A 21,699-nucleotide genomic window follows, 5' to 3' on the forward strand; every position below is an offset into this window, starting at 1 on the left:
CTCCTGTGTAACCCAGATCTGTCTTTTGTTGTACCAACTTCCCCCCACTCCCGCCCTCACCACCTTCCCTCCCCTTATCCCTCCCCCGATGTTCTAGACACTCACCCTAAGGGGAGCCACTATGGGATAAGAAACGCTGCCCCTCATTGATTTCACTAACAGCTCGCCTCCCCCGCAGTGGTTCAACCTACTATGGTGCCCCCGCCAGTCAGTCTCAGGACTTTTAACTTTCATCCCTGGTTCCGGGTTCAGTTTCTTGAACTTCCTTTTCCATTTCATCTTTTTCTTCATGGCCCTGGGGCCTTCGGGTTCCCGCGTGCGCTCTAGGGATATCGCCTCCTCTCCCCTCTCCTCAGCTGCTCCATCCTCATTCTTGATAACCTGGAGCACCTGGAGTGCTTCTTTACACCCGGTCACCCGGTAATCCACATCGCCGCGTTCAAGGTCAAGGTGAAGGTGTAGGACCACCTATATCTGATGTCCTGCTCGGAGAGCCACTGTGTGAGTGGTCGGCATTCTCTTCGACGGGCGAGCGTCAGTGCCGAGAGTTCCTAAATACCCTAATTTTGTCCCCTTCGAAGATGAAGCTCCCCTGCCGCTTCTCTTTCTCCAGCACCTGCATCTTCTCCCTATATCTAAGGAAGTGTACTATGATGGATCCCGGGACCCTTCCCCCTGCGCCTCCTCCAGTTGCACTTCTTTGCCTCCCTCCAGGGTGAACAATTGGTTTATCAGGCCCTATACCTTCCATCCGACCTCCGCTGCTGATTCTCCCATCTGTTCTTTCACCCCTAAAATTCGCAGGTTATTACACTTCTCACTATTTTCCAGGTCGTCCAGCTTCAATAACATGTCCTCTTCTCTCATCTCGAGGTCAGTGAGACGTGCTTCATACTTCATGTCGATGTCATGATGCCTACCCCCGGGCATCAGGACCAAGCCCATCAGCTCCGGAAGCACGCATCCAGATACTTACTAAAACCCCAACAGCCCCGGCTGGGGGCTGTTTGGGTTCAGTCCTGGCACCTTAGGTGCCAGGCTCATCATGGAAATCAGTCCTGGCGCCATAGGCGCCAGGCTCATAGACTTTACTTACCTGATGCAGACCATGCTGCTAGTGAGTCCAAGCCAACGTGAGGCCTTTCTTCGCCGAACTCCGGCACCTGAGGGACAAAAGAAAACAACATGGTGAGCCGAGAAAACCAACAAATAAAACACTTATCATCATAGACTTACCTGATTACCACCGGAGGCATTATTCTATAACTCTCCACATCTTCATGTGCCGCACCTGCAAAGAGAGAGAAAACAACACGTTAAACACCGGCAACATTTACCGGACGGCATCGGGTAATATAGACTCTTACCTGAGCGCCACCAACTGTCACAAGGGGTATCTTCTCACGATCTTAGTTGCAAGACAAGGAAGGAAGGGGGGAACAAGAGTGAATCAGTGGACATATTGAACTCTATGAACTTGATACTTACCGAACCTTGCCAGGAACCTCAGAGTCAATGCTCTCCGGAACTCTCCCACGCCTTCAAACCAGTGAAGTAACTGGCATCAACGCGCCCCTGCAATCGACGCAGGATGGAGAGCTCATCATTTAAAAACATAAGGTGAGGTTCCTAAAAGGGGATATCGGAGGTGACAAGAAGGGAGAACGAGAACAGTGGGAGGGGGCTATCACTCATATCCACGGATGGCTAAATCCCTTTCTCCACTTGCAGGAGAATACTTCTACGGATCAAGCAGACGAGATTAGGCGGGCCAGTCCAGACAGTCATCTCGGCACTACGCATCACGTTGGTGGAGACCGCAGCTGTCCGGGTCCGATCGATGCCCCTGTGGGAACCAGGTGAGCGTAACAGTCGAGGACATCCACTTGCAGGTGATTATTTTCCATTCCTTCCATTTTCTCTTCCAGTGTATCCACCCTGCCTTTGAGGTCACATAGTGAGGCCTGTATGTCTGTTCTGATCGCTTTGATCTCCTGGAGTACATCCATGAGGTCATTTTTGGTGAGAGGCAGTGCGGGGTAGGGGGGTCCTCTCCCAATACCATTCTGCCAGTATCAGTGGGGGCGGGCTTCTCCTCCTACTCTGTTGTGGCCTCCGGAAGCTCTGGAGCACAAGGATTCCCTGGGTGGGTGTCCCGCCGGTGGGGGGACCAGTGGTTGGCCTCTCCAGTGTAGCTCTGCTGCCTCCTTCTGGGTATGGGCTCCAGAACCACCGGCTCAGGGCCCCACTTTGGGCCGGGTTCTTTGTGCTTTTGATGTCCGACTCACCGTGCAATCTGTGTCCGGAGCCAAGGTGTGGGCCCCTCCAGCGTGATGTTGCTGCGGTTGTGCAGTGGCGGGGGGGCCTCTCTCCCACCCTATGGGCAGCTGGTATAGGTCTCCTCTCGGGGGGGGTGCCCTCCCTTCTTGAGTCGGTTTGCCGTCACTGGGACTCAACTCTGTCCCGCATTGGCCTCTTGCTGTCTCTCGCTCCTCTGAAAGGGAGGGCAATGCACCTCGGAGTTGGTCCAGGTTGTTGGTCTCCAGTCTCAAGCTGGTGGGTCTCCTGGTCTGTGGATCCCTGTGTCTCCTCCTTTGCCACACTAATCACGCATTGTGGTTGTGCCTCAGTGGGCCTAGAGCACGCTCACTCTGAGCCAGTGTCCTTTGTCCCCTAGTGGGGTGGCATGGCAATCCAAACTTCTTTTGTGCCCCCTACCTCTCTGACTGGGGGGGCTCAGGCGATTGCCCTGTTGTTGGTGGTGTCTTGGGCCCCCGGGTGGTAGCCTTCACAATGATGCCTCGGTCTCTTAAGTTTGGGTGGGCCAACCTCTCCTAGGCTCCTCACACCTCTGCTGGGCCTTCGATCCGACCCTCTCTCCGCAAGTCTACCGTCTTCACTGCCCGCTCGGGGATCTCCTCCCTGGTGGATGGTCCTCTTTCGTGTTGTCAGTGGGGGTAAGGGGTCCCGGTCTCCAAGGCGGGCCCCTGGCTTCGGCGCTCTCCTAACTCGTTCCCCACCGTCTGGCCGTCATGACCCAGCCTGTGTGCTTTATGGCTGTGTCTTGTGAGCTCCCAGCGGGGTGAGGCCTCTCTATCTCTTCCCAGGGTTCCCGCTTCCTGGTGACTTCCCCTTCGTGGTTCCGGGTGCTCCGAGTGAGTCCCTTCTGTGTCGGACTTCTGTCCAGTGGCCCCGTGGTCGTCCCCACACCCCCCGGGACTCCTCACCTTGTCTGATCCACTGTGTTGCGGCCGGTAAAATGTCCGCTGGGGTCGCTGTGTGGGCCGGGAGCACGGCCGCGCACCCGCAGCAGCCACCCGGGGAATTCAGGTGACGGCTCTCTGGTGGTGCATGGAATGGGAGCCCAGTCTCTTGTCTCTCTTCCTGTGCCTCTCCTGTAAGCCCCACTCTGCGGGCATTGCCGGTGTGCACAGCAGCAGGGGGTTGCCTGGCCCAGCCCTGGGTGCTGCTTGTCCGGGCTGCTGCACTGCTATTATGAGGGTTCTCCCAGCCATCCAGGGACCCCCGCGGCCTCCGTCACCCCAGGCCTGTCTGCCTCTGCCAGCGCGGGTTCCGCGGAGGTCGTGCTGCACTGGGCCCTTTGCCTCCAGGCACTGGTACCGGTCTGGTCCGCAGGGGGGTTGGGCACTGTGTGCTGCTCTGCTACTGTCCCGGGGGTCACATGTTCGACCCAGGGCACTCTGTCTCTGCCAGGGGGAAGGGGTATAAGCTCTGTAAACCCAACGGCTTGGCCAAGAGCACGATCCTCACGTGTCCATACTGGTACACACCCCTTATTTTTTATTTTTTATTTATTTGTATTTGGTTCGTTTACAAAGAAAAAACATTTGTAGAACCTTTACAAAACATCATATAGTAAAAACCCCTTAAAACATTGGAATATCTACATTATGATCAAAAATATTCAGCATCGCAAACATGTGTATTTACAATCAGAGCATTGCGAATTATCAAGCCCTCGATATAATTTGTGGTTAAACTTTATCAGCTCCTTTTCAATGTATTTACATAGGCTTACCAATTCATATATTAAAGGTTTGTGCGTACCCTGCATCATACGCACCCACAATATTTGCAAGCACTCTTCGTAGTCTCCATTCACAAATTTATAGAGTCGCTTAGTCCTTATGATTTTAAAATGTGGACATTCAAGGATAAGAGGCTTCATTGACTCAATAGGTTCATGACAAGAAGGAAAGCGACATTTCATTATCCTCGACTCATCATGATTGAGCCAATTAGCTGTCCTTTCTCTGGTATGAAATAGGTTCAATCTAAACCACATGTAAGCTTGTCTCACGTGGTTACATGGGAAAGTGACTACATGGTCATATCTAGGTGTCCGTGGTTTGAGAAAGTCGCCATACTCTGAATGTATGTTATCAATAGTGCATCCCCAGTCCTGTTCGAACAACTTTTTTTTAGCAAATACAGGACGGTAATATAGGTCGTCAACTGAGATGCCCAAATTGTTCAACATACTTTGCATATTCAATTGATATTTTTTGAAGGACAGGGAAGAAGAGGTGTTCAACAACTCATTTAAATCAGCATACAATTAATTTTTTGGGGGGAAACAGATCTTTACATAAGCTGATAATTGGCGCCATTTCCAACGTGTAGACAACGCAATCAGCCCCAACTCGTGTCTTAGCACTGAGTTGGGTATTGACATTGGCAAATGCATGGCAGTTTATAACAATGATTCCTGTGTGGAGTCTAAAATGGCAGTAAAATCTTTGAGACACATATCAATGGCATACAAAATGACAGCTTCTATTTTTAAAGTTAGAAATTCGATCATAGGTATCAATGAGAATTTACTATATTTTGTATAGATCAATTTCAATTGAGATAATAAAGGACGTGACTTGTTTTTAATCAAGTCAGTCCAATATTTTATTGAATTTTGTGTAGTTAAGTTGTAGTCCAGATATGTTGCATTCAGGGAGCATTGTATTTTACTGTGCATAATCTCCCATTGATATCTTTTAGTATTTTGCTTCCCTACGAATTTAAGAACTACTGTTTTTGCGGGATTAGGTGTAAGATTATGTGCAGTCGCATATTCCTGAAAGAGCAATAATTTGGCTTGTAACCCTGCCGGTGTAGGATCGAAAAGTATAATATCGTCGGCAAAAGCTATCCACTTTAGCCAAATTGTTCCAATTTTTACAGAGAACAAATTGTTGGACTCCCATAGATTGTCCAGGTTAGCGATGTACAAATTGAAAAAAGTGGCCGCCAAATTACAACCTTGCTTAAGGCCTATAAATGTGTTTATATTGTCCGTTGTTCTGCCATCTTCCGAAATTTTTATCTTATATGAGGTATTGGAATGGAGTTTAATAAACCAATACAATAAATGCAGTGGTATACTCATCAACTTCAGTTTATTCCATAGCAATTTTCGCACCACATTATCGAAGGCTGCTGTCATATCTACCATGGCCACATAAATAGGTTGTGCATTTTTTTCTTTAGTGGCCGCAATAAGGTGCGACATGACCATTGCATTCAATGAGGTGCTCATGCCCTTTCTGAAGCCTGTTTGATATTTTGAAAAAAGAACATTTTCTTCGATGAATAATTCAAGCTTGTGTAAGAGAAGAATGGCAAACAGTTTTGCATCAGTGTCAAACAGTGCAATTGGTCTATAATTCTGTGGGAGAGCAAGATCGCCCTTTTTGAATATTGGCACGATATTCGCCGTAGTCCAAGACGGGGGATCTGACCTGTGCTGATGATAGTGTCAAATTTAGTTTTTAAAATTTCCACCCAAAACTCTGGGTCAGCCTTATAAAGGCATGGAGGGAGACCGCCAGGGCCTGCTGATCTAGAGTGTGAGATCTTTGATATAGCACAGCTGTATATTTGGGATTGACTCAAATTTAGTAGGGATGCAATATTCTGTTTTAATATAATCACACCATACAGTATCCGATATACAGCAAACAGGAATTAAGGCAGTTTTCTTATCATCCTTTTTTATCATCTGCCATATAGTTCTTGTGTCGTAACAAATTATCGCTTGTATGAGGTCACAGTTGTCTTTGTTAAACTTTAGTATACGTGCGTGTTTTATGTTCCTTTTGAATTCTTCCAAAATTAAGGACCTCATATAACGGTACTGCTCCACTCCAAGGCCAGATGTTTTAAGTTGCCTAATTGCCTTCTGTTTTGTTCTCTTAAGTTTCTTACAGGTAGCGTCAAAAGGATGGGTGTGCAAGTTTTTAATATACTTTTTACTAAAAGTCAAAAGTGCATCTTCAATTATCTTGACATAGTGATTGGGCTTTGATATTTCCAGTTCATTTTTAGAGAATTGAAACAAATTTATCTGTGAAGATACATAATTAACAAATTGTTGACAAAGACTTTGACTCCATCTAATGGAGCTAGAGCTGGCATACTGATTACACACCCCTTAGTGGTCCAGCCATAGCAATTTAAAATCACACATATGTCAGCCCTGTGAGCCCATCTCAGATGTGAAAGGATTATGTCTGTTCTCCACAGGCAGGCTGGCTGGCCCTGCCACTACTAGCAGGACTGTTGCCTTGGGGATTGTAACTCATTGTTCCTTTGTTAGAGCAGGTAACATCCTCCGCAGAGAGACTGTCAGTCCACAGAAAGCTGTCCTGATAACAGGTATCAAAGGGTACACCCATTCACAACAGGAATAGCCGCACACCACGGTGCTTCATATCTAATGGTCTTTCATTCTAGTTAGAAGGGAATGGGGCAGGTTAGTGTAGACAGAAGGAGCTCTCTACAGCTGGAGGAAGGTTCCACCATCTTGTTTCTCGCTGCCTCTATCTTTCATACCTGTCCTCTCTACTTCCTGTAAAACAAAGATCTTTGGGTGTGACATCAGAAGGCAAAGTCCACTTCTTTCAAGAACGGGGATTGGACCCTTAAAGACAGGCTAGCTTTTGTCCAATCACCTGCAGACTCGTACCTTTAGAAGAAGAAATCCCCCACCACTTCTTTGAATAATATTTTGGACTTGAAGATTTGAATGGACCTTGTTGGGAGAGCAGTCCTTTCCAAAGTCCTCCAGTTGTGAGTTGAAGACAGGCTTTTCAAGGCAGAGTTGAGCTCTGTCCCCTGAGATTCCCCAGGGACCATTGGGGAACAACCTGCTGCTGGAACAAGACCTGCCTCTCTGTAAACCACAGCGGTACCCAGGACCTCACAGTGTTGAAGAACCCCTGCAGTTGTGTGCCATCCTCCTCCGTGTTTGGGAGCCCAAGAACAAGGACCCATCTTGTCCCATAGTCCTTGGAGTGGGACTCACAGCAACCCGAGGAATGACCTGCGGTTAAAGCAAGACCTGCCTCTCTGCCAGCCACAGTGGTATCCAGGTTCTCACTGTTTTTAAGAATGCATGCAGTTGTGTGCCCACCTTCCCCAGGTTTGGGAGCACGGGAAAAGGGTTAATCTTGGATTGGGACTCACAGCATCCTGAGAGCCAGGTCAGCTGGGATCCTACTGTTTTTTGCCATTGAACTTCTTGGAGCTGTGTTTCAAAAACCGTTTGACAAATTTGAACCACCAGGCCACTATGGGACTGCCTTTGCACTTTCCTGATATTTGATTTGCTTGCACGGCACAAAGAAGTCTGTTTTGGCGCAGCCAGACCAGCAAAAACTGCAAAAGGGTACTACTGACTGCTAACTGCCCCCCTTGGTCTCTTTCTGGGCCTTAGAGAGTTGTTAGGACACTTGGATCCCTTTTGTACCCAAGACCATATCCTTTTAAAGGTCATTGTGGTTATTACTTGCCTTACACCTCATATTCATTATGCAGAGTGCTGCATCTTGCTATCTTTGCTTATTCTGTGTTCTTTCCTCAGGGGTGGGTTTTGTGTAGTGTTTGTCTTGTTAGCTATTATTGTACATGGTGTGTTTAATTAAATAATATATATATAAACCTTGATTGGCCATTCCTTTATTTTTGACTGTTATACTCCACTGTTTGGGTCACTACTGAATCACATTAATGCCTCTCTTGAGAGTAAAGCCTTCCCTCGGCCCATGTTACCACAAAAGACAAAGGCGGTATAGCTCCTAACTGTGCCTGTTTTACCTTTATGATCATGTAGGCTCTTAGTTTGTAGAAGTGTGAGGGCTGAGTAGGTGCTTTAGCCTCTACTCACCTTTGTACTACTGCAGGGCAGAACACAATTCAGCACACGCAGGGGAAGGATGTTCATGCATCTGGAGCTGTGCACATGCCCAGTCCCTAATTCACAGACATCCTTAGAGTGTTATATATGCACTTAGAATGGTGTGTGAGAGATCCACGAGTGAAACATCCCAAAATAAAAGACCTCAACTGCACTTGACTGCTAGTTAACCCATAGCCTTCAAACAGTAATTTTTAGCACATTGTAATTGTGGCTAGCAATTTCCAACCCAATGGAGTTTCACAACCCACAGTGTTTTTTTGTCTGGGAGGTGGATAAGGCTTGGACGTGCCCACATAGCATGTCCAGAATACCTGGCCAGACATGTGCATGTGAACCAGCTTTCTTGGCCAGTGATGACCACTTTAATGTCTTAGTGTGCTGAGCATCTGGCATTTGTATTAATGGTGCTGGTCCCCAGACAAATGTGTGCTTAAGGATTACCCACAATGGTATGTTGTGAAAAGGAACAATATTTGATTTATAAGTGTGGTCCACTTTTTTGCTGCCTGGATCTATTTTTCGACCCTGAGGTCTGTCCCTCTGTTGTCTCCGGCTTTGTATTTGACTGGGGGGTCCCTGGGAAGGTGTTAGTAGTAGGGGTAGTAGAAGGTGGCTTGTAAACACTACGATGGAAGGATTGGGACTAGCATTGAGCTTTTCCCTGGAAAATGGTGAACTCGTCAAGCCCAGCTGCTGCTACAGAGGTCTTGGCAGGTCCACAAAGGGGAATGGTGATTCGCCATACAATAAATGCACATCATTTATTAATAAACACTTGGGGAAAAATCCTTTACATCTATGCAACAATTGGTTATCGATACAAGATTAAATACCAAACATCAATTGAAAACACCGATATGAATTTAAATAAATGTAAGACAAAGGCCAAAAGGTGCGATGCTGTCCAAATGAGACCACCACCATTGTTTTGTCAGAACTGCTCTTTTCTTGCTGCCACGTTGCTGATTAGAGCTGGTGTGGTGGAGCAACCCAAGTCAAAAGGTGCAACATTTTAATTTTCTTTATTAATGAGAACAATACAACATATTGGTCAAACTTTAATTCCATCAGCTGTTTTAGTCCAAGCTTTATTCTGGTTCCACGGCGTGGCCTTAATAACCTTGATTGGATTTGTCTGGCAGGAGATATAAGGTCATACTTGACATATCTCTTATGCGTGCTTCGCTTGTAACTTTGAACTGGGGGCTTCCAGCCCTTTAAGACGAGGTAGCAATAACCTTGAGATGAATGGGGATGAAGAAGTTACTCGAACATCAATAATCTAAACGACTCAGGTATTTGGCAAAAGGGTAACTGTTTGAATATCAATTATCTAAAACAGGGAGTACAGCGGACATTAACGGACGTCTCAGCGCATGATCTCTCAATGCATCTTAAAAAAAAAACATTCTTTTATAACAAAAAATCATCATTGATGATGTCAACCTACGTATTACTAACGGCATCCTATGTGGCAAACTACAAAAACCTAGTTGCTATTGTTATTGGGTCTACGGGAACATCTAAGTATATGTTCCACACTAGACTGAGAACCTGATAGGCTTCTTAACATCAGGTCGGGCAACTAAGCCCTCCCCTTAAACAGGTCACTATGAACGTCACTAAATACACGTCACCCCTTTGGCTACACTAACTATAGGACCCTTAATCACGCGGCCCTCTACCATTGGTTGGCACTCTACCCTTCGTCAGTACTTTTCCACCTACGTTAGCAGCACGCAGACTGGGCTTCCAGGTGCTGGTGAGCTAGTTTTAACCATAGCTTCTCAACAATTAGCATAATCATCTATCATCACCACAGTGGTCTGCTGCCAATTAGGACTTTGAACTTGTCCTTGGGAGTGTGCTTTTGCTGTGGAGAATTCAGGGGAGTGAAGGCACGGTCTGCCTTCATGCGTAGGTGTGGTCATCATGGTCGTCCAATTTCATCTATCCACGTGACTGAAGACCACAAAATCGAGCTCTTAGTGCATTTAAAATACTATTTTCTAATAGACCTCCGACGTCTTCCTTGTTTTTGCCCATGTCTTCTGAACAGGAGTTTTGTTCTTTCACACGATTTGTATCCAATATCTGCTCACCCCAGCCTGATATGGCCTTGGCTTCTTGGCTCATCCAGCCTCGCCTTTCTGAGTTTTCGCTCCTGTTAATTCAATTGTTTTAACTGTGACACACTGGAAAAGAGTCCTTCCTTCTTTAGCCCAGCTCTGCTATAATACGTAGTGGAAAACATCCATTCTTTACTCACTCCTATATATACATGTATATGTTGGCGCATGCCGCAATCTATTCACTATAAAGCTAGCCCCAAGAATACTTTGTCTGCTTGCGTTTCTTTGCATACGTATACGTGAAACAAGTCTTGATATCTTCATCAGTTCAGTAGCATAAGTTTCTTCATCTTGATCCCAAGATGTCACTTATCTTCTATACTTTCTTGATGCTTTATAGAATATCTGCGTTCTCTTGTCTCTGCATCTCTTCTATGTACGTCAGTATTGCTTTGTGTGTCGGTGACATCACCATTCCTCTCTTCCATTCAGCTGTCCTGTTTCTTCTTGGGATTTCATTCAAATGGCCATCATACTGTCTCGTATGCAGGTATGGTTTTCTCAATGGGAACCTTGCTTCCAGGATTCTCCTTGGTATCTGTATCTTCAATGGTTTTGCTTGTGTCTCACACTCTGGTTCCCAACATATAGGCAATATGGGCGAAGTGGTTCAGGTGGGAGTACTTAGCTTCTTCTCTACACCTTCATTAGTCTTATATATTTTACCAAAATCGCAGTCCCCCTAAGGGGCTGATTTTAGCCAACAATCCCCCAGAAAGCACAGCTTCCATGACGTGTTGGCTGCACTGTCTGGTGAATTTGTATAGTTTACTGGTCGGGGCAGGGAAAAGGCATGGACAATTCCTGGGTTCATGTGACTTTTTGTGCCCCAACCACTAAACAAGCGGTAATGGAAGCTGCCATTACCACCTGTTTACTAATTGGTGTGGAAAAGGTGCGACCCATTACCTTCCGTCCCTTTAATGCTTCAACGAAAATGAGGCTGCAAGGTCACCTTGTGACATAGTCATGAAAAATATGAACATCTCTTTCCTCTTTCGATTTTTGTAATCTTGTACAAGAGGAAGTTGCTGAAGCCACAGTGAAAAGACACAATTTCTGTTTGTTTTTAATATGGACTCATTTTCGATGGCTGCCTCCCAGGATTAAGGCAAGACAGTGGACACCTCACCCGCAGCCTCTATTTGGTAGTCCTCAGGAGAGAGGAGACCATTGTTGCATTGTGCAGAAGGACCATCACCCTCCCTTTTCATGCAACAGTGCTTTGTTATAAAACAAGCTAGTAAGATAGTCCAATAGGTCAATGTGCATTCAGCAGAGCACTATCAGAAACTTGAAGGCAGCCATTCTGAATCTGAAAATGCATAGCTCAACGTTTCTTCTTTGCAAAAGAAATGTCTGCGCACCATTTGGGCGGGTAATAATGTGACTATTAATACCCAACAATATCACGATCCTGAAATAGCTTACGTTAAAGCCCTTGCTTCACTCAGGCCTGTAACTGCTGCACCGGGGTATTACCTGGCCCTGTATAGCCCCACCTGGTCGCTTATTTATGTTAGATTTCAATGTTAGTCTTAAGCCTAACCAATTGCTTCCATTACCTACGGCAACACGTGGAGATTTAAATAGTAAGCGCAGCATGTGGGACACACATCAAGCATAGACTTGCACCACAGGGCGGGCACAAACTGTTCTCTGGAACCTAACCCTTAGGGAGACTGCATTGGGTTATTTTGTATGAGCACCTGATATCAGTTTTTTTCATTTTGTAGGTATTCAGAAGATTTTTACATTCAGTCGTTTCGCAAAGTGCAAAACTGCACCTGGACTCGAAGACCAGAGGAATATTATAAATTCAGGTAGGTTTGTTTAATTCTTACCATCTGTTCAAATATCCTGCATGCTCTTTAAACAAATGAAAAGGACACGCTGTCCCAATCTGTGACTGGGTGCCATTGTTTGATCCTTGCAAGAAATATTAAAAACCATGTTTGTGAGTAGGCCCTTGCATGAGTACTTGGAAAGCTGTGCTAGAGTTCCAGGCTCTCGACTGTCTCTCTACTGTGGGCAATGCTTCCTGAAATTGTCAATCCCTTCAAAGGCATCAATTTACATCACTCCAGTTGTTCCTACCTCATCCCAGTTCTTAATCATGAGGTGAGACCCCGCTGCCAACCGAAATCAAGCCAAAGTGCTGCCACTCCCAGAATCTACAATGTGTGGGTACGCAATCACCCCGAGTTTGAGGCAAGGGATTCCTAGAAGAATGCAGTTGTGGGAGCGCTGTGTTAAATCCTTCAGGAGGACCCACGGTGTCCAGAAGAATGGCTGTGGCGTCCGTTGCCTTCTTTCCAATCCCTGCTATGTAGTCCTCATTGCACCCGTGCGTGTTTCCCTATGCGGGCTGGGTGCTGCTGTGCGTGTCTGATGACGTGGGCTGCACCCATGGGCGTAATTAAAAGGGGGTATAGGGGGAGATGTCCACCCAAACTTTATGGCATGCCATTTTGTCCCCCCCATCTTTTGATGGGAGGGCCGGGGGGGCTTCATTGTGGCTGCTGCATTCATTGAACATGTAATTGGACAGCGCGAGCCTGGCTGAGCTACCCAGCCAGGCTCACGCTCTCTCATTACATAATGCTGAGCTGAGCTCAGCTGCGTGTATGTTTGCTGGAGGGCTGGGCTGTGGGCTGACCCTAGTGAGGGGTCACATTTGGACAATCACATTTGGGGTCAGGGGTGTATTTAGCACTGCAAGAGTGGGGGGGGGGGTGGGGTGAGCCACGAAATGCAATGCTTGTGATATTCCCAGTCACACCCCCAAACCATCCACCCCTGCCCCAGTGTACCTTTTTGGTAACATTAGTGGCAGATGGCATTTTTACACATAAAACTGCAGGATCATTGCAGATGCAGGAAACCCATCTATCAGAGCTATGTCCAGGCCCTCTGGAGCAAAATATATGGAAACCTCCAAATGTGCATATGGATTGCACCAACAGAAGTGACTTCACAGAAAAGGACATTGCAAGGAGCATCATCAGTCTTTGATACGTGGAGGCACCATGGAAGTGACTTTACGATAAGTTGCCATAAGTAAGCCAAGTGGCAAATAAGTTTATGGTGCAAAATACCTAAAATGCACTATTGTTATATATAGAGCTCTAAAGTAATCAGGCTTTTTTATTATAATAGCATCATATATTAACATAAGCTTTGAAGTGAATCAGAATCACGTACAGAGCTTCAGATAAAACACATTCGGATTAAATGAATTGCCCAGGATCACACACTTTGGTTAAATGGTGAAACTGGGATGTGGACAATGTAAGCATTTGTGCACATCTTCCCAGGTTTAGTTGATATAGATATTTATTAAGGTTTTGCTTTACATTTCGTGTGCTTAAATAATTATGTATAGCAGTGCCTTGGAAGCAAACCACATTACATAATAAGCTAGCCTTTCATAGTAGACAAACTATACACTATATACATTGTCAGAGAAATATGTTGAAGAATGAGAGTATGGCTTTAGTTTTATTCTCCCCATCCTGCATGCAAAGGCACAAAAGTATCATGCAGATTAACGTGATTCTAAGAAATCCCAAAGCCATAGTCATTGTTTCATACAGCATGCAACATCATGTACCCTTCTCACTTCTGATCACTCCCTCCCATACACATTTCTAAAGGGACAAAAGTCCATGCTAGTAGTTGCCCCCTACCTCCATTCAGAGCCTAATGGCTCACAGTGTAATGCTCTGTTGACACAGAGAAACGTGAGGGCCCTCTGCTTCCTGGAGCTCCTTGGGACATTGTCCTGGCAGCGGGACACCTCTACCATTCGGACAGGGTAAGGTGCCCTGCTGCCAGGACAATGAGCGTGCTGGGCAGGAATTGCTCGGCACACATTGTCCTGCCAGTGGGACACTTTTCCCGTTGGGCACCGTCTTTGAGCCGTGAATGGGAAAGCCGTCCCACTGACAAATGTCCCGGCCTGGCCTCCCGCTCGGTACGCTAGTGCTTGGGGTCATTTGAACACAGAACAACATACCTTCATTTTAATGAGTCAGAATGTTGCAAATAATTAATGAAATTAGAATAAGCAACCTAATGTTCTGCTTTAATTTTGTATTATGTCAATATGCTTGTTGGAGTCAGTACCCTGCTGGCAATAATCAAACACCAGCTCCCTTCAGCCAGCTTGCAGGCCCTCTTTAGGTAGAGGGGGCGCAGGCTTTATATACTGTTATCAATGCAGTGAATTCTAAAGACCAACTGTGGTGTTATTCGTTTCAGAAGACTGATGTGTCTTTAGAATTGAGTTTTAAAGATACGTCTCCAGTCTTATTAAAGTTATAACAGAGCGTCGGCAATGGACTATCGTGGTGTAGGAGTTTAGTGTTATCCCTCAGAGTCACCGTCCGCCCTTCCTCCACCCTGCGCCTCACTTTCAGTAGACATGCCCCCCCAAAATTTTCAGCAAAGTTACTCCACTGGCTGCACCCAGTCTCCTTCTGATGTGCTGTGTATTACGCCGCTTCATCTGCAGAAGTGCAGGACCACTCCTAAACATGTACGATTATGAGGGCATGCAGAAAGATTGAGGACGTTCTGTACCGGCACAAACACAGAGAAGTGGGTCTTTCCCATGCTCGGATGACCCTCACTCTATCAGCTCAGGCAGGTTAGAAGAAGATCTATCCCCGGCACCTGAACCTGATTGCAAAGCAATGCTCTCCAACCTGATGGGCCCAGGTGGCAGAGAAAGACAACGGGGCCAATGGTGGGGGAGGTGGCACATTATGGCCACTCCCACAGTGATTTGGGTTGGCAGTGGGGTGGCAGTCTCAAGCCGTGCACACTCAGGACTGGGACAAGGAAGGAGAGCAGCCAATACACAAAGCATCCGTTTCTAAAATGGAATATGGCAGCGCATCTTTTAAGAATGTGAATTCTATTCATGCCACCAATTCAAGATTAACTCTTAGGCCATAGAGCAAAGTCACATGTATCCCTGAGGCACTTTTCCCTTTTAAGCTGTGGTATTTCAGATACTGCAGTGACTCACACACTAAATCAACACCCAAGGGCTTCCTTCTGGGGCACCAGCGATGGTTGCAATGCAGGATGGCACCCCTAATTTATTTGCAGGGAGCAGAGAGATTAAATGGGGGGGGGGTTACTGTAAAGTTGGTTGACGGATTAAAGGAGAGCAGCACAGAAGAGAAAATGAGATAAACCTTGGTGAGGAGTGAGCAAATTACAGGTCGCTAGAGAGACCTAGAAGTCCTATCTCCGTCGCGAGTAGCCATCTACAAAGGGCCAGCAGAGATCTGCCCCTGGGTAAATGCTTGCTGTATGAAAGGCTTCTATCCACTCAGGCCAGCCAGTTGGTGAATATATGCAAGAGCCGGGCCTGCTCACGCATCCTGCATATGCATAGGACCGCCTGCGTAACAGCGGTTCCACCCAATGGCTGTCAAATGTGAAAATCTGGAAGACATCTTTAAAGGGCTCGTCCTCGTGATGTGAGATGAGTGACAGTGAGAGTTGCGCAGCTGCACATCTGCCTTGCACTGTACACAGGGCTGAGAATCGCCGCCTGTGTGCTGTGCGGTTTCATTTCTGTCAACCATCAGGAATGCACTGCCTTCACGGGTAAATGTGTGTGAGAGTTGATTTCCACAAACCTACCAGTGCCTTTTGCTCCAATTCACAAGACATGGTAGGAGTCGCAGGTGAGGAGAATCCCTGCTCCTAGTCAGAAAGGGAACTTGTTTGCAGTAGGGCGAGACTATGAGTACACGTGCTCAGTACCCACACTGCCATACATGAGTACGTAACAAGCGCTCATCCAGCACTTAGATATATGCATCTGCTCCCATCACTCAGGTGGGTGGAGGGCTGAAGCGAGCCTTTTAACCATGGGTGCCAGGTGCACACTGCTAGTGACGCATGGCCCACCACTAACAATAATATGTTTACAGATCAACCCATGTTACAGGGTAAACATATGTAACATGTATAGAAACCCTCATGGATTGCATGAGCGTTCCCACCTGTGGCACATACATTAACGCATAGGTCTGAGACTACCAGCACCTCTCTTGTGCCTACGCATGGGCTGTCCCGGAACACGCGGAACTGCCGCTGAGTCAAGGACCTCAGGCGTGTATTCCTATGAGAATAAAGGAGCTGTTCTAGATGGCATGTGCCAGGCGTGCACATGCTCAAGTCACAGAGGTCGCCTGTGAGCTAAAAACTGACAAAGTGTGGGCACATTTGGTAAATACAAATGAAAGGATTCATTTGTGAATTGGGGCCTGACTGAACTGCTTCTTGGATAATTAATGCTAATTCCCTCTGGTGCTGTCACAATTTGAATTTTTAGCTTGTGCAAGAGAACATTTGACTTTGTCTGGATCACATATATGCTGTTTTAGACACAAGTAGACAGTTGTTTTTGCATTGTTGACTCTCTGATGCAGAAAGACCTGCTTCATAGTCTGCCAGTGCCTCATTACGAGTTGGGCGGTATTCAAGTGGCAAATCTGCCGGAATACCGCCCAGTGGAATGACCGTTCCCAGCACTTGGTCTGGAGGAATTACCGCCAAATAACAAGTGGCGATGGCAGAGTTAATCTCCCTTTTTATAGAGTCCATTGGAATCTATGGGGCACTTTTGCCAGAATGACCGGTAATTCCGCCGGTTTTGCTGATTTTTGGCAGAAAGCGGGAGGATTTATCTCCAGCATGATGCTGGAGGTAAATCCCCCACTCCAGGGTGGTAGTATGGCGCTGTGGGAAAAGTGGCAGGAATTCAGTTACCGCCAAGTTTTACACGCACCGCCATACTTGTAATGAGGTGTCATTTTTACATTCCCCTCCACCTTTCCATTACTTAATGGCATGGTCTTCCTTTGGCCAATGTATCAAAGACCTGCTAAATTAAAATCAATTAAAGCCTGAGGTGAGTGGGATGAACTTGGCCAAACCGTGCATACACCACTCTGGAGTCAGTGTGCATTGCACATGGAGCACTACCAACTGTGAGCCACCACCCTGCAAGGCAGAATCCAAATCGCAATGAGTTCCTGCAGGAGGCTTCAGGAGCTGGCAGGAGATGGAGGCTGTTGCAGTGGCCATGCAGGAACCCAGAGGAGAAAGTAAGGGCTGGAGTTCTGCAGGTACGCCAAGTCTAGGCTGAGGAGTGGAAGCTCGTGGGTGACTGGCCAATACTTGGGTGTAGCTTTAGAGCACGTGGAACCAACTAGAACGCCCAGCGGGAAATGGAAAATGAAAAGGGTCTAAAGTAAATTGAAGGGAGAGAAATCTGCAGTGTTTGCGGGTCCGGTCAGAGTAGTTGGGGCTGCAAGGGTGTCCAGTCAATTCGTCGAAAAAAAACTGGTCGACTGCAATTTGGTCGACGCAATTTGGTCGAAAACCAAATGGTCGAATTTTTTTTTTTATTTATATATTTATTTTTCGGGTTTTCGTTTAGTTAAAATAGGGGTTTTTAGAGAAAAAAAGGGGGTTGGGGGGGACCCCAGGACACCCCCAAAAAAATAAAAAAAAAGGGTTAAAATAAAAAAAAAAATGTTTTCGACCATTTGCTTTTCGACCAAATTGGTTCGACCATTTGTCTGGTCGACCAATTTTTTTCGACCAAATGTCTGCCAACCGGCTGCAAGTACAGACAGGCTACCAGTGATGCCCTGTTAGTGTGCAGAGCAGCTTCTGTGAAAGAAAAGTGTTGGAAATGGTGATATCCCTGTATTACTATACCAGGCTGCCTAATTGTTTTCACGTCTTTTCCTGTAAACTTCTATCACTTTTCCCTGTCTTTCTGACCCCTAGCCCTATTGGCAAATGCAGAAATAGGGATTAGCAACATTAGAAATTACGGAGAAATAATGCCTATCACCGCAGGCTCAAAGACCAGGGTGGTTCAACGAGTTACCTCTTTAACTAGAATGGAAAGTAGTGTAGGCTAAAGGCAACTATCCAGGGTTGTTTGTAGTCAATTCACAGAAGATCACAGATCCATTCAGGACGACTCCACTACAAAACCTATTGGGAAATCCCCAGTGAACACACAATACAACTGGGCTCTCAAAATCTCGCACAGACCATTTTGGTTTGGCCTGAAGCCTTAGCAGAAGAAATTGCCTGGAGAATGGAAGGAAGGAGACGCAGAAGGGAAATCCACCGGCGGTAAGAGCGTGAAACTTCCCCATTGAGCCCAATGGGGAATGGGGCATTCCCGAAATGGGCTCAATGGGGAATGGGGATTTCTCGTTCTGCCAAACCCGTGATCCGGCGCTAATAGCGCCGGTGGGTTTGGCAGTAGGGCAGATAACGCCAGTGCTATTAGCGCCGGCGTTACCGCCCAATTCGTGATGAGGCCCATAGTGAGGGCTGAAATTAGAAGAAATCACCTGAGGGAGGCTGGGGGGACATAGTGGACATAGCTTCACATAGCCCCATCACTCAAGCAGGGGTTAGAAGGTCCATGGATGGTCATTCACATGACACTTCGGCATCCCAGTCAAATGACACTTTGGCATCCCAGTCAGGCACTCATTTCCATAAAGATTTAACCATCAATTTGGTCTTATTTATATGTGCACTAATTAAGACTTTCTATACATTTTGCGGCCCAGATCACTGTGTATTGCATAAATCATTGAGGGCGATGAAAGAGACCTGCCAGAGTCTGTATATATCTTCAGACACTGCATAGTGCGTACATTTGAACATGCAGCGCGCCTGGACTGTACGCTAGTTTGCACATTGATTGTATTGCTTAGCCTAGCACAACATTGTGTTTAGCCTGCTTTGCTATTTTGCACAGGTTTCATATCTATCGTCAAGATCAGATAGCTCTCGTCTTTTTTATTGCATATTGCATTCAGTTGTCCATGCTGTGCGTTTGGACTGTACACTGGTGTGCACATTCATTGTGTTGTTTAATCCCGCTAAACAATGTACTCAGTTTGCTTTGCTGTTTTGTATACCGCTCATATCTCGAGGGTTAACCAGCGGGGTCAGCTTGACTATTTGTCTATATGTTATCTGAAGGCTTTGCACAGGATACAGCTGAGCCATTGAGATTCCTCTAACAACTTACTTTGGAATATTTGCGAAGACCAGGCCCTTTTAATTCTTTGTCTCAAAATTGTTGTACTGATTTTGTAAATCGTATCGCATTTTTTTATTGTTAAATGCTTTGAAGATAAGTATTATGTATTTATTGGCAAATGACGAAAGTCGAATAAAAGTCTAATGATGAAGATGAATAAAGATTTAACCGAGGACCTGCCCACTGTAGAAAAGATCACTTAAACATTCTGAGCACCAGAGAAACCCACACCAAAGGTCTTCCCTAAACAGTAAAACATTCCAGATTACAACTATATTGTGACTGAAGGGGTCAGAGGTGTATGAGACACACTGAAAGACAAAGTGTTGTCTTGGCTGTGAAATAAATGGGTCAGGATTATCAGACCCAATGATTCAACACTTGAAAAAGTACTACAATACATACACAAGTATGGTGTTCACAAAAAGGTGGAGGCTGTATTGTAGTGGGACAAAGCAGTCCTTTACAATAATCAAGATATAGCAGAAAAGGAAACTTCACTCCTAAAGATTTTGGTAGAAGCTGGGAGCGCCCAGAAGGGTTGGAGATGAGAAACTTTCTCCAAATTTGAAGGACTACCATGAAGGGTCAACTGAGTCTGTTCTTAGAATCTTTCATTTTTTCCCCTCATTCTTTTAAGTATTTTAAGAACCTTTAAAAATAATTATCCTACTCAAATATATGTTTATTTAATTTACTGGGGTCTGCTTTTTAATAAGAGCTTGAAACTTCATTGCATCCTGTCCACCACAAGGAATCAGAGCAGGTCCGTACTCCAAGTGCATGCTTGATATAAGCCTGCTACTCCTCTTTCTACCTTCCTGTACTCATTTTATGCTGCATCATTCCTACTCCAAATTCAACATGTGACTGGCCTGTAGTGCCCAAGGTGGCTAGATCTAATTCCTTTATGCAGCATCTGTGACTACATTTCAAAGTCCTGGTGCACTTCCAACAATCTCTGCTTCAATGCCAGCAAGACTGAGATCATTCCCATTGGGACCTCTACTCCATCTTGTTTCCCCTCACTCTGGCCATACTCTATGGGCTCTACCCATGCTCCTTCTTCTGAAGCCAGAAACCTTGGAGTCATCGTCAGCTCCTCTCTCACCTTCCTCCCTCACACTCAGGACATTGCCAAGCAGTCCCACTTTCAACTCTTCCTTATCAAAGGAATTCTCCCTTTTCTCACTTCCCCCTAGAAGCTCAATGTTATCCGATCCCTGGTTCTGTCTAGGCTTGACTACTGCAATAGCCTTCTCCTGAATCTATCTTCTTTCAATTTACGACCCCTCCAGCTAAGCCAGAATAGGGTAGCAAGATGTATCCTTGGCCTTAAGCCCAGGCACTGCATCTCTCCTGCCCTAAAAACTCTTCACTGGCTCCCGGTTGCGGCACAGATTAAATTAAAATCCCTCTGCATCATCTGCAAGGCAGTCTGGGGCCTGGGACCACGCTATCTGCAACTTTCTCTCACTAAATACTATCCCTCTAGACCTCTGTAGTCCTCTGGCACCAACTCTCTGTGTGTAAAACGTTTCACTAAATCGAAGGCTGGTAGCCAATCACTTTCTTCAGCTGGCTCCCTCTTATGGAACAACCTCCCCCTCCCTCTCCGTCAAGACTTTCCTCGTCACCTCCTCCTTCCCTTCGTCCCTCCTCTGCTAATCTCACACTCGCTGTGATTGGTGGCCAGGGCCCTTTTGTATGCCTCAGGGACCTGGCCTCCCATACTCAATTGCCCCAGCCTCTGTCTCCCTCTCAGCACTTGCCTCAGCGCCCCCCAGCCTCAATCATGCAGGCCTACACTTTCTACCCAATGCAGCCCGAGGCCGCATAGCACTTACCTTACTATGCACTTCATCTGCCCACGAGCACAGACATTCCCACACTTATCCTCACTTCCCACTTCCCCTCTTCTGGCTGCACTTGCACGTTCTGAGTACTCACAAGGCACAGCAGGTTTGTCTTGATCTTCCACTGTATTCATTGTTTTCCAATCCCATGTTCCCTCCTTGTTGCGCTGTGGGCTCTTTGAAACAGAATTGACTTATTGTATAAGCGCCTAATAAATGTACAGTAAAATAAAACATTTAAAAAAAGGATATTTTGTAACTTGTTGGCCTGGTGACAAAGCTTTTTGGAGGCTTCTGCCCCTACCAAGTGTCACAGCTCCAGTCGGAGAAAGCAGAGGACGAATGGATACCATACATGCTCACTCTGCACAGAACATGCATTGCGCT

The 21,699-nt window shown here is 46.2% G+C and overlaps 1 protein-coding gene across 2 annotated transcripts in view; it reads left to right on the top strand.

The window, feature by feature from the left end:
- The window catches only part of ST8SIA6 (ST8 alpha-N-acetyl-neuraminide alpha-2,8-sialyltransferase 6), a 564,875-nt gene that overhangs the window by 355,768 nt on the left and 187,408 nt on the right, over positions 1-21,699 (top strand). For both annotated transcript variants that reach the window (XM_069648348.1, XM_069648347.1), the window contains one exon: positions 12,084-12,170. In XM_069648348.1, the coding sequence (XP_069504449.1) occupies positions 12,084-12,170 (87 nt within the window). The remainder of the gene's footprint in view (positions 1-12,083; positions 12,171-21,699) is intronic.

Source organism: Ambystoma mexicanum, chromosome 2q, assembly GCF_040938575.1.
Source record: "Ambystoma mexicanum isolate Mex_15411 chromosome 2q, UKY_AmexF1_1, whole genome shotgun sequence".
Classification (NCBI taxonomy): Eukaryota; Metazoa; Chordata; class Amphibia; order Caudata; family Ambystomatidae; genus Ambystoma; species Ambystoma mexicanum.